The sequence below is a fragment of the Antechinus flavipes genome, chromosome 1 (assembly GCF_016432865.1).
Source record: "Antechinus flavipes isolate AdamAnt ecotype Samford, QLD, Australia chromosome 1, AdamAnt_v2, whole genome shotgun sequence".
Lineage (NCBI taxonomy): Eukaryota > Metazoa > Chordata > Mammalia > Dasyuromorphia > Dasyuridae > Antechinus > Antechinus flavipes.
The window spans coordinates 695,496,542-695,510,849 of record NC_067398.1 but is presented as its reverse complement, the minus strand read 5'-3'; the positions used below and the strand labels follow the sequence as shown (position 1 = coordinate 695,510,849).

At 34.2% G+C, this 14,308-nt stretch overlaps 1 protein-coding gene across 1 annotated transcript in view; it reads right to left on the bottom strand.

The window, feature by feature from the left end:
* Nucleotides 1-14,308, bottom strand: part of RAD9B (RAD9 checkpoint clamp component B) — a 46,044-nt gene that overhangs the window by 17,319 nt on the left and 14,417 nt on the right. Inside the window, exons 5-6 of the mRNA XM_051975917.1 lie at nt 12,842-12,941; nt 4,258-4,364 (exon numbers count right to left, since the gene is read on the bottom strand). Coding sequence (XP_051831877.1) covers nt 4,258-4,364; nt 12,842-12,941 — 207 coding nt within the window. The remainder of the gene's footprint in view (nt 1-4,257; nt 4,365-12,841; nt 12,942-14,308) is intronic.

The window sequence follows — 14,308 nt, the reverse complement described above, 5'->3', positions numbered from 1 at the left end:
ATGAAGTCAGGAGGTTCAAATCTGGCCTCAGACACTTAGCATGGCCCTGGGCAAGTCACTTAACCTCAATTGCTTCAACAAAAAGCAAAAAAAAAAAAAAAAAAAGAAAAAAGAAAGAAAGAATATTTGTTATTCAACACTTAGCTTTACACTAGCTTTAAAGTTCCTGGCACATGGTAAATGTTAAATAAACGTTAGTCATTATTATTGTTGTTGTTTATTTCTCATGCCTTTTATGGACTATAAAATCAGGAACTAATGGTGGGTCCAAGATATCAAAGTGCCTGATGGTGGAGAGGAAAGAGCCATTCCTGAAAAGCATCTACATGGAAAGGAAGACAAGAATATGGCAGTTCCAGTCTTTGCTTCCTCTCCTTCTACCCTGGCCCAAGGAGGATGGTGCAAGCTTTGGAAGGCCAGAACGTTTAGACTTTTCCATCTTCTCATCAGCATTCTAGTAGCATCCCAGAACACACTCTGACAAAGTCTGCACAGGGAACCAAGAACAAACTGGGAACAGATTCCAGAAAAAATACACCATACCCAAGGAGAAAATCTTGAGAATTCTATTAAAAAAACTTCCAGGAATTACTGTCATTTATGCTTGCCAAGCTTGAACCCACTTTTCCCTGAACTCTGTACTGGTGGTATAATCACAGACTTCGGAGGGGAATAGTTATACCAATTACACCAACTATTGGTTGGCTGGTTGTTGTCTTTCATTCTTAAAGAGGATCAAAACGACATCACCATGTTAGCGTGGAATTACAGTGTATCTGACGTGGCTGATCAGACCAATGTGAGTTTGGAATGCTCTGCCACAGGTCAGACACTAATAGTCAGGAAAGACCAATACCTCTAGGGTGAGTCCTTTACAAGACTGGTTTCTACTTTTGGTGTCCACCTGATCTACGTAACTCTCACCTTGGCTCCAAGAAGCTGTAGCATGCCCAGCAGGCACATCCGATAAACCATTTCAGCAGACAGGTTAAGTTATATCAGATTGATGGTAACCAAGGGATCTCAAAAATACCAACTATTTTACTTTAGTAAATACACCTTCCTAAAAGTAATTAAATCTCACTGACCAATTAATAGCAACTAAGACTTCTGTGAGATGACCACTAGCAGGGACTACATTAGAAAGATACTCTAGAATCCTAAAGGATCCGAAGATCCATGTTTTGGAGACCTGAATTGTGAATGAGAAGAGTAAATGCAGTTTAAATTTCTGCATAATAAAAATTCATCAGGGTATAGTCAATGCCAATTTGTAATGCCTAAGACTAACTAGTTTCATTAGGAGGGCAAAAGACCTACCAGTAAACATGGAAAGAAGCACTGAATTTGGGGTCTCAAACCCAGTCTTACTGTGTATTATGTAACTTTAGGCAAATCAGCTAATCTCCCTGACCCTTTTCTCTTCTCTATAAAATGAGAGAATAGAGCTAACATTTATTATAATTTTTATTATAATCTATATAATTTATATTTTAATTATAATTTTTATTAATAATCATTAAGGATCTAATATTTACAAAATATTGTTCAGATGGTCTGTAAGTTCCTTTCTAGTTCTGTGGATCTCATTTTATGAACTATACAATATATTCAAATGCCTTTTAACTGTAAAGGAAACTAAATCAATATAAATTTTGCAATGCATTGTAAACATTCAATTTAAATTACACAAGCAACATTTATTTACTTGGACATTCTGTACAATTCCATGTCAGGAAAATGAAATTGTTACTTCAAACATAATTGTTCTTTTCTAAGTTGCTCTAAGAGCAACTAAGTCCTTACAAGAGAATGCTTTTTTTTTTAAAGTAAAGATAAAATTTTAATTTGTGCTTTCAAGACCTTAGATAAGTTAGGAAGATTTAGTAAAAATAACAATTGTATGTATTTAAATTCTAAGCCATACTTCTCCCAAAAATATTTTATAAGAGGCTATCTTAATTACCAGAGTAATCTTGAGCAGAGAAAAACAACCCCCATTTCCCCTACCACATACACACTCACCTTTAAACAACACAGTAATGCAAGGGATCTTTACTTGTTCCTATAAGTGAAGTCTTTCAGAAATCAAGTTTCATTTTCAAATGCCTACAACAAAAGACTCAGGAGACCCAAGTTCAATACAAAATTCTCCTCCTATGTGTTGCTGGACAAATTCCTTTTCAATAAGGTAAAATTCCTTGGTTTATAATGAGAGAATTGGGCTAGATGACCTCTAAGGTCCTTTCTAGGTCTAAAATCCTATGAGTTTATGACAAAAGCAATGTAAACTTACATTTTAAAATCCCTATTTGATCTGAAATTGTACTGACTAACCATTAATGGCCAGTTAGATGTACATGGGAATTAACAACATTTTTACTCTTCTAAAAAATGTCAGAATCACAGTTTACAATTCTAAATTAATTATTTTTTTACTTGAGTGAGAATCCTACATAGTAAGTAGAGCTGTGAGTTTTTTTGGTAATGGCAAAGAACTGGAAATTTAGGGGATGCCCATCTATACAGGAATGGCTGAACAAATGGTGATATTTGAATGAAGTGGAATATCATTGTGCTGAAAGAAATGAAGACAGTTTTTTGAGAAACTTGGCAAGACTTGTACAGACTGATACAAAATGAAATGAGCAGAACTAGAAAAATTATTTATAGTATAATATCAACATTATAAAATTTTAAAAGATTCAAAAACTTTGATCTATACCATGATCAATCATAATTCTTGAGATTCAATGTTGATGAATGTTATCCCCCTCCTGACAGAAAGATGAGGGATTAAATATGAAGAATGAGAAATGCATTTTTCAACATTGTCAATATAGAAATTTGTTTTGCAGGAAAATAATCACTAGCTACAAGTTGCAATTACTAGTTCCTTTTTCTTTTTCTTTACCATGGAAAGACAACAAGGAGAAGGAAAATCAAAATAATTGAAAAAATTTAATTAAAAAAAAGATGTGCCCTGTCAAAAAAATACATGCAAATGCATATACATACCCACATATATACATGTATTAACACATATATATACACACATGCATATACAAATACACACATATATACCTACTTATATACATACACACACACACACACACATATATGTATACACACACACACATATTAACACAACCAATAGGAATTTGGGTTATTCTCCATAGTCAAGAAGCAGTATGGAACAATGAAAACAGGTCCCAAATTTGGAATCAAAGGACCCAGGGTTAAAGTTCCAGGCCTTTTTATAGCTTGTATGGCTTAGAGCAAGACTAAGCCTTGTATCCCCTTCTCTACAATGAAGGGGTCCCATCCCTCTCAGCTCTGCATCTGTGATCCCATGATGTTTGGGTCAAGACATGAGCTAAGGAAATGAGGCAGCAGACAGGGCACAACCTCCTTGATCTTTACACTAGGTAAGTTTTTGTCAACAATGCCATGCAGTCAGGTCCCAACTGGCTACATTGGGCCTATTCCAAAGTGGCCTTATGCAAATGAAAACAGTATTCTTGCCAGCTTGGTGTTCATTTTCCAATCCTCTCAATCACTACCAAAAAAAGGCACTGAATCTGATCCAGCCAATTGAAGCCTGGTTCTACTAATTTCTCATTTTAAAACAAATATAGTTTCTTCCTTTGTGCTTGTTCTTTTCTTCAACAACAGAGTAATCATGCCAGGTTGGGACTTGGTTAAGCAGCTTAAATCCAGCTGTTGTGTTGAAAAGATAGTGACTCATTTTTTTGATATCTCCAAATTCCTGATTCTATTACACCATTATTAAGCTCCTTTATCCCATTAGCAAACCTTTTAGGAGAGGTGTCTTTATGTACTTTCATTTTTTTTTTTCTTTCCACATAGTCCATCTAGAAAGTTTCTTATAACTTGACTAAAATTATTTCTTTCTTTAAGAAAAAAAAAATGGGATTTGAAAACTTAAGCTTATTCACAAAATAAAATGCTTTATTTGGGCCATAAAAGTTATAGAAAACATATTGAATCTTTCCCCCACTACTGCCAAAGTCATTTCTACTGAATTTGTTTCCTTTCTAGTGACCCAACATCAGCTTAAAAACAGTGCCCAATTTAATTTCCAATTTGAATTTCCTTTCCTTTCCTTTCCAAAAATCGACACTTAATTTTTACATATCAATTAAATTACTTTTAAAATTCTGAATCTACTGGGTAATTTTTAATTGGCTTAGTCTCAAAATTATCTATAAAAGCATATTAAAAGGAACTTCTTACCTGTTTCATCCTCAAAATAGCTCTTAAAGCAAACTTTCAGTGGTGTCACAGCTAAAGTAATTTCTTCCTGACTCAATGGAAAATGAACCATTATTTCAGCCAACAACCTAAGAACAGTGAACCATATTAAAGTTAGTTGGAAAACAAACAAAGAAATTACATCACTGTTTATTCAATCTTTACCTTACAACATGGGTTGTTATGATTCAGGGTCTTTAAATTTTCACACAACAAAAGAATGACTCTGTGAGTTATCTCCTTTAAATTAGTATATTTTATTGTGATTTCAAAAAATTATATTATTCATGGAAAACCACATAAACAACAAAAAGTCATTAATTAAAATACTTTAAACCCACAGAATACCTTCATAAAACACCAGAATAAACTATCAGGCAAAGAATTACATGTATAACAGGATTTTAAAATTATTGGTCTTATACCATCTTCTGATGATGGACTAGTATAGTGCAGCAGCTGAGCTGGAAATCTGTGTTCTAGTCCTTATATTCTAGTCCAACTCTCCTACAATCATTGGCAAAGCAGGGCTACTCACCCCTTGGGACCCTGGTTTCCTCAGCTGTAATAAGGAGGTTGGATACCTCTCTATGCTCCTTTTTCAACATCCTAAAATCTTGGAATAATATTAATCATATATACATTTGTCAAATGCATTCCCATCTTTGTATCATTTATCCATAATTCTCATTTCATTTTTGACATTACTAAAATTTTTAACTTGTAGAAATGCATAAAGCTTTGTCTTTAACCCACCCTGTTTTTAGATATCTTGTCTTCAACACTCATCTGAATCACTGTGTATGAGTTTGTCCATATTTTGTAGATGCTTATTTGTGTACACGGTATTTTCCTGCCATATTAAGTAAGTTTCTGGAGAATACAGGATTTTTTGGCTTTGTATCCTTGACACGTAGCACAGGGCCTGGTATGTTGGAAGCACTTGATATGAGCTTAATTAATGAATAGATGAAGAACACCCAAGAGAAAAAAATTCTGGCCATTTTTCTATAAAATAAGGTAAAGGTGATTCTTTTTTTTTCACTTTTTATTCATTTTGAATTTCAATACCAAAAAATACAAAAATAATTTCAAAAGATGAAAAAAAGAATACTTCCATGTACACAGTACAACATAGAGAATTTAATATAAAACCATGAATTTTCATTTCAAACTATTTACTTAGCAACATCGGTTTTTTTTTTTAATTTTTATTTAATAATTACTTTATATTGACACTCGTTTCTGTTCCGATTTTTTTTCCCTCCCTCCCTCCACCCCCTCCCCTAGATGGCAAGCAGTCCTTTATATGTTGGATATGTTGCAGTATATCCTAGATACAATATATGTTTGCAGAACCGAACAGTTCTCTTGTTGCATAGGGAGAATTGGATTCAGAAGGTATAAATAACCCGGGAAGAAAAACAAAAATGCAGATAGTTCACATTCGTTTCCCAGTGTTCTTTCTTTGGGTGTAGCTGCTTTTGTCCATCGTTTATCAATTGAAACTCAGGTCTCTTTGTCAAAGAAATCCACTTCCATCAAAATATGTCCTCATACAATATCGTTGTCGAAGTGTATAATGATTTCCTGGTTCTGCTCATTTCACTTAGCATCAGTTCATGTAAGTCTCGCCAGTCCTCTCTGTATTCATCCTGCTGGTCATTTCTTACAGAACAATAATATTCCATAACATTCATATACCACAATTTACCCAGCCATTCTCCAATTGATGGGCATCCATTCATTTTCCAGTTTCTACAAACAGGGCTGCTACAAACATTTTGGCACATACAGGTCCCTTTCCCTTCTTTAGTATTTCTTTGGGATATAAGCCCAATAGAAACACTGCTGGATCAAAGGGTATGCACAATTTGATAATTTTTTGGGCATAATTCCAGATTGCTCTCCAGAATGGTTGGATTCATTCACAGCTCCACCAACAATGCATTAGTGTCCCAGTTTTCCCGCATCCCCTCCAACATTCATCATTATTTTTTCCTGTCATCTTAGCCAATCTGACAGGTGTGTAGTGGTATCTCAGAGTTGTCTTAATTTGCATTTCTCTGATCAATAATGATTTGGAACACTCTTTCATATGAGTGGTAATAGTTTCAATTTCATCCTCTGAAAATTGTCTGTTCATATCCTTTGACCATTTATCAATTGGAGAATGGCTTGATTTCTTATAAATTTGAGTCAGTTCTCTATATATTTTGGAAATGAGGCCTTTATCAGAACCTTTAACTGTGAAGATGCAACATCGGTTTTATTTGTACAAATTTTTTTTAAAATTTAATTTGAAAGTATTCATTTTACAACCCATAATGCTATTTCTTGTTTACATATAAATTGTAAACATATCCATAAATCTGGAAGGTAATAATTGCATGTTCTCATTTTTTTTGAGATATCTCCTTTTATATCTAGATCATATATCCTTTTTGATCTTGTCTTGATAAATGTTTTAAGATAATGGTCTACCACACCTAACACCATATACCAAGAAAAGGTCGAGATGGGTTCATGATTTAAACATAAAGAGTGATATTATAAGCAAATTAGAAGAACATAGGATAGTTTACCTCTCAGAAGGTAAGGAGAAGGAAGGAATCTATGACCAAAGAAGAACTAGAGCTAATTATTGAATATAAAATAGATAATTTTGATTATATTAAGCTAAAAAGGTTTTGTACAAACAAAACTAATGCAGACAGGATTGGAAGGGAAGCAACAAACTGGGAAGACAGTTCTACATTCAAGGGTTCTGATAAAGGCCTCATTTCTAAAATATATAGAGATTGACTCAAATTTATAACAATTCAAGCCATTCTTCAATTAATAAATGGTCACAGGATGTGAACAATTTTCAGATGAAGAAATTAAAACAATTTCTAGTCATATAAAAGGTCCTCTAAATCACTATTCATCAGAAAAATGCAAATTAAGACAACTCTGAGGTATCACTACACATCTCTCAGAATGGCTAACATGACAGTAAAAGATTATGAAGAATGTTGGAGCGGATGTGGAAAACTGGGACACTAATACATTATTGGTGGAATGATTGGTGGAAAGCAATTTAGAATTATGCTCAAAGGGTTATTACACAGTGCATAGCCTTTGATCCAGCAGTGTTTTTACTTTCTACAAAGACTTAAATCCCAGAGATCTTAAAGAAGGGAAAGGGACCCATGTATGCAAAAATGTTTGTGGCAGCCCTTTTTTGTAGTGGCAAGAAATTGCAAATTGAGTGCATGTCCATCAGTTGGAGAATGATTGAATAAGTTATGGTATATGAAGGTTGTGGAATATTATTTTTCTATAAGAAATGATCAGCAGGATGATTTCTGAGAGGCCTGTAGAGACTTACATGAACTAATGCTAAATGAAATGAGCAGAACTGGGAGATCATTGTACATGGCAACAGCAAGATTATATAATGATCAATTTGACAGACATGGCTCTTCTCAACAATGAAATAATTCAGGCCAGTTCCAATGATCTTAGGTTGATGAGAGCCAGCTATATACCCAGAGAGAGGACTGTGGGAACTGAATTTGGATCGTGACATAGCACTGTCACTTCTTTTGTTGTTGTTTGCTTGAATTTTATTTTCTTACTCATTTTTTTCCTTTTTGATCTGATTTTTCTTGTGCAGCAAGATAATTGTATAAATATGTATACCTATATTGGATTTACACATATTTTTACCAGGTAACACATATATTCAATTATTTGCCATCTAGGGGGCAGGTGGGTGGGATATAGGGAAAAATGGAAACAAGGTTTTGCAAGGGACAGTGTTGAAAAATTATCCTTATATATGTTTTAAAATTTAAAAGTTTCAATAAAAAAATTTTTTTAATTAAAAAAATATATTGGTCTATGCCTATTTTCTGCCAGATTGCTTTGCAGTTTCCTTTGCAATTTTTTACCAAATAATGAATTCTTATCCCCAAAACTTAAATTGTTAAATGTGTTAGATACAAGCTTGCTATAATCATTTACTGCTGTGTTTTGTATGTCTATTTGGTTTTACTAATCTATTTCTTAGCCAGTGCACCACCTAGCTGAGCTGTCCCAAGACTGTTTTTAAAGTAAGTTTCTGGGTCTGTTTAGATGGGTGTACTTCCAGATATTTTATACTATCTAAAATTATTTTAAACAGAGTATCTCTTACTATCTTTTCTTTTAATATTTTGATGTTGTTATATTAAAAAACTAATGATTTATATGCGTTTACTTTATATTCTATTACTGTGCTGAAATTATCATTTCAACTAGCTGAATCTTTAATATATTTCCTGTGTCGACTGCGTTAGCACCCAGGATACCTTAGAATCAGCTGGAGTAAGCATAAGCAAAAGTCCTTAGTCTTTATTCTTGGTCTTTAGGGGTAAAAGTGAAGGGGATGGAAGCAGGATCTCTGCAACCTCCTTCTTCCTTGTCCACCACCAAAAGTGATTCTGGCTAGTTTTACTCTACCCCCTAGTCCCTCCTACAATTTTCTGTATACACCAATTATCGAGCCAGCACAGGATAGTGGAAAGGGCCATTCCCCAAGCACATGCCCATAGAGTATTGTCCAATAGGTAATTAGCCCTAAGTGCCTGAACCAACCTCAGTGCAACGACTCAAGAGTTTTAGCCCTCTACATTTCCAAATATGATATGTTTGGTAGATGTATGTATATATGTATGTATGTAGATTATATAATATCATATACAAAAAGGGATACTTTTTTAATCTTATTTTTCATTCTAATTTCTTTTTCTTTTCTTATTGCTAATGCAAACATTTCTAAAACAATACTGAATAATACTGGGGACACAAGTATAGTTTCTCTACCTATTTTAATTAAATCTATTTTAATTTCAACTTGGTCTGATTTCATGATTGCTTTCCCTGTTGCTGGGGTTTTAAAAAATATCATCTGAAGCATAATAAATTCTACTCCATTGTGAACGAACCCAACCATTTTGGAGAACAATCTGGAATTATGCCCAAAAAGTTATCAAAATGTGCATACCCTTTGATCCAGCAGTGTTTCTATTGGGCTTATACCCCAAAGAGATACTAAAAAAGGGAAAGGGACCTGTATGTGCCAAAATGTTTGGATGCCCATCAATTGGAGAATGGCTGGGTAAATTGTGGTATATGAATGTTATGGAATATTATTGCTCTGTAAGGAATGACCAGCAGGATAAATACAGAGAGGCTTGGAGAGACCTACATGGACTGATACTAAGTGAGATGAGCAGAACCAGGAGATCGTTATACACTTCGACAACGATATTGTATGAGGATGTATTCTGATGGAAGTTGATTTCTATGACAAAGAGACCTAACTGAGTTTCAATAGATAAATGATGGACAGAAACAGCTACACCCAAAGAAGAAACACAGGGAAACGAATGTGAACTATTTGCATTTTTGATTTTCTTCCCGAGTTATTTTTACCTTCTGAATCCAATTCTCCCTGTGCAACAGGAGAACTGTTCGGTTCTGCAAATATGTATTGTATCTAGGATATACTGCAACATATCTAAAATATATAGGACTGCTTGCCATCTTGGGGAGGGGGTGGAGGGAGGGAGGGGAAAAATCAAAACATAAGCGAGTGCAGGGAATAATGTTGTAAAAAATTACCCTGGCGTGGATTCTGTCAATATAAAGTTATTATTAAATAAAATTAAATTAAAATTTTAAAAATAAATAAATAAATGAATGAATGAAATAAATTCTACTCCAGCCCTTTATTTTAACTCTATGTGTATCTCTCATTTTCAATTGCATTTCTTGTAAACAACATATTATCAATTCTTATTATTAATCTATTCTGCTATCCATTTCCCATTTATGGGTGAATTCATCCCATTCACATCCAAAATTATAATTGCTAGTTGTTTATTTCCTTCCATCCTATTTTCCTTCACTCTTTATCCTTCTCATACTATTTACCCTCCCCACCTCAACAATCTAATTTACTCCTAATTACATTAACCCTACCTTATCCTTTTCCTTCATCCTCACACTCCTTTTAAAAAATGTCTCCCTTACCCTCCTATTCCTTAATCTACCACCCCTCTATGAGTCCTTCCCTTGTCCAATCCGCCTATCTCTGACCTAATTCTATATATCCTTCTAACCTCTGCTCTTATCCTATTCCCTCACCCTCTTATTTATTTAGAAATTTAATGGACTTTTATACTTTTCTAGCTGTATGTATTGTTCCCTCTTTGGCCTATATCTGATAAGAGTAAGTTTCTAGCACCAAATACTTGACCCAAATTTTAAAAGAAGAAAAAAATTCACTTTCTTGGCACTCCGAGAGAGTTAAAAATTTTCAGTGTTATTAATTAATAATAATGTTAAGTTAATAATATTCCAATATTATTGTTCTATAAGAAACAATTCACAAGATGATTTTAGAGAGGCCTGGAGAAATTTACATGAACTGATGCTAAGTGAAATGAACAGAATCAGGAGATCATTGTACATGGCAACAATCAATTCTGATGGATGTGATTCTTTCCAACAATGAGATGATTGAGGCCAGTTTCAATGATCTTGTGATGAAGAGAGCCAGCTACACTAGAGAGAGGACCGTGGGAACTGAGTGTGGATCACAACATGACATTCTCACTCTTTTTGTTGTTGTTCACTTGCATTTTGTTTTCTTCTTCATTTTCTTTCCTTTTTGATCTGATTTTCCTTGTGCAACAAGATAATTGTATAAATGTTTACATATATTGGATTTAACGTATAAAAGATATATTGGATTGCTTATCATTTAGGAGAAGGGATGGGGGAAGGAGGGGAAAATTTGGAACACAAGTCTATACAAGAGTCAATGTTAAAAAAATTATCTGTGCATATGTTTTAAAAATAAAAAGCTTTAATTAAAAAAAAAAAAAAAACGTTTTTCAGATTTGTGGTACTATACCTCTAACACCTGCAATATAGAAGGATAACTGGTATTCAATTTACCAGGTAATTTATTTTTGGTCACAATCCCTGCTCTTTTGATCTCTGAAATATATATTTCAAGATATAAAGTCTTTTAATATAAAAGCTGTTAGGTCATGTGTGGTTCTAATTGTAGCTCTGCATTATTTAATTTTTTTTTCCTTGTTGCTTGTAATATTTTCACATTAGCCTGGGAGCTCTGAAACTTGGCTATAATTTTCATGGAATCTCTTTCAGGTAGTGAGTCATGGATTTTTTCTATTTCTACTTTACCCTCTTATTCTAGAATTTCCAATTTTCCTTAATAGTTTCTTGTAATATTGTCTCAAGATTGTTTTTTTTTATTGTAATTTTCAGATAGTCTAACGAATTTTATATTGTTTTTCCTTGATGTGTTCTTCAGATCAGTTGTTTTTCTGACGAGGTGTTTCATGTTCTCTTCTTTTTTTTATTCTTTTGATTTTGTTTTGTAATTTCTTGGTGTTTTAAAAGTCATTAGTTTCAATTCTTGCCTAATTCTAGTTTCAAGAAGTTATTTTCTTCCTTAAGTTTTGTGATCTTTTTTTCCAATTGACTGACTTTTTGTTTCATAATACTTGATTTTCTTGAATTCTTAAATTCTTTTTTTTTCCCTGGCCCTCTCCTACATTGTCTAACATAAAAGTTCCTGAGGCTGAGGCTGAGGCTGCTCCTTCTCAGAAGTCATCTGACTTAGCTGCACCCAGAATTTGCAGTTTGTTGATTCAGTGAGTTTACCAGGAGGTGTTTGTACTTTACTCTGGCCAAACCTCCTCTTTTGGAGATTGGGTCTTTCCTGGGGTCTTCTCAAATGGTCTTGGAAAGACAACAGTTTTACTTGACTTTCATTTATTTCTACTGCTTTTTTGTTCCCCCTGAGGTTATGTTCAGTCTTTTTTTGTGGAAGAGCAAAAATTTTCTAATCTATTCTACCTTCTTTCCAGAATTTTTTCCCTGGTAATTAACTTTTAATGATAGATTATTTTGACTGGAAAATTTGATATAGATTCACATAATCTGAAAATAAAAGCAACTTCAGTAGCCATCTAGTCCTACTCCATACCTCAAAAATAATCCTATGTTGAAAACAAATTTGCATCACTCACTTCAACCAACAGAAAATTGAGAAACTGTAAGATTAAGCATTTCTCCCAAAATTATATAGCAAATGTGATTTTTTAAAATCTACTTTAAATAAATCCAAAGAATTATATAATTAGAAGGCCTCAAATAAGAGGAATATTTTATTAGATTTCCCCCCTCCCCTTTGGGATGTAATTGACATTCTATACAAAACCACACAGAAGGGATAATTTTAAAATATTTTCCACCAAAAGATTCAGTAATTCTAAAATTAGGAAGCTCTTAAATTATCATTCTCAAGGCATATTCTTTAAATCTCTTGCTCTGATGTCTCTAAACCACTCACTATACTTTCAGAAATTATAACAGATTTGGAAATTGTAGGTTATGAATTTTTAATGTGGGACCTAAGGCCTTTTGAGTATATGAGAGTTAAAAATGGAGAGGCAGAGGCTAACAGAAAATTAGACAGAGAGACTGAGGCCTTAATTACCTTGATTGAACTTTCAATACATTAGCACACATATGCTTTGCAAAAACGGCTTCTACAGGTTCAGATTCTTGAAAATAGAGATTATGAGTTTTTATAACGCCTACAAAAGAGCACAGAGAAAATATTTAGCATTTTGAAGTTCCAAATGAATATGTACAACATAATTAACTTATAGAAGCTGCTTAAGGGCCAAATGTTGGCTGGATACTAAAACACAGCACAATATGTGGCATGTATTAAATATTTATGAAACTCTTATTTACGAGTAAATGACGTCTAGGGTTTCCTCTAGCTCTAAATCCTAGGATCCTCAGAGTGACTAGAAGAACATTGGGCAGACCAAACAACAAAACAAAGCAAAATAGATAGACAAGTTGGTCTTACACCCCAACAATCCTAGCTAAATAACACTGAGAGCTAAAAAAATTCAAAGACTGAGAAAGAGCTCCAGTCAAAGTGCTCTAAGGAGGCCATACAAAGAGTATATGAGCAAAAATGATATGGGAGCAAGACTCACAGATGACCTGTGATCTGCACCAGGGGAAAGAATAAGCACAGACTGATAAAATCTCAGATCCATGGACGGCAAAATATAGGCTATTTTAAAAAATTCCAAAATAGAATATATCTTAAGAGGCAGCATGATATGATGAATAAAGAACTGGCTTCATAGTCAAGAATACCCGAGGTCAATTCCTGCTTCTGAGATGCACACATATGTACTATCTATATACACATACACATAAACACTTCTAATGCTGCTAGTATAGGTAGGGGATGGGAGTGGGGGCCTGTCAGAGAGGACTAGCACCTCTGCTTTTAGACTCTAGACCATCTTTGGTAAACATCTTCATCAGCTATCACCAACAAGCTGTAGCCTGTGAAGGTCTTTGGTAGGATAGCAGAAAAAAGCAAAGACTCATCAGAGCATTCCCAAATTTCTCTCCAAACATCTTTTGGGAAAAAAAAGGCAGCCAGATGGCTCAGTGGATAAAGCACCAGCCCTGAAGTCAAGAGGACCTGAGTTCAAATTAGGCCTCAGACACTTAACACTTCCTGACTGTGTGACCCTGGGCACTTAACCCCAATTGCCTGTTTAAAAAAAAAAAAAAAAAAAAAAGGGAAAAAAAAAGGCCTCAAAATCAATTCTGGAGTGGCAGAACCAACAAAAGGATGAAGTGAAACAATTTTTCAACCCAAGATAACTTAGAAGGATGGCAGGAAATTGTTACACTAGCGTGAGAGTGGAACATAATTCAGCTCAGGAAATACCCAGGCAAGACAAGCAACCCAGCAGGCCTTAGGAACAACTGAAAAGGAAGTGGCAGCTTCTAGAGCTCTCAGCCTATAGATAGTAAGAGGGCTGGACAACTGGTCAGAAGGAGATTACAGGGATTCCTTTGCCAGCAGTGAGTTCAAGACTGTATGATGCTCATATGTGGTTGTAAGCTGAAGTCCTGGGCAGTC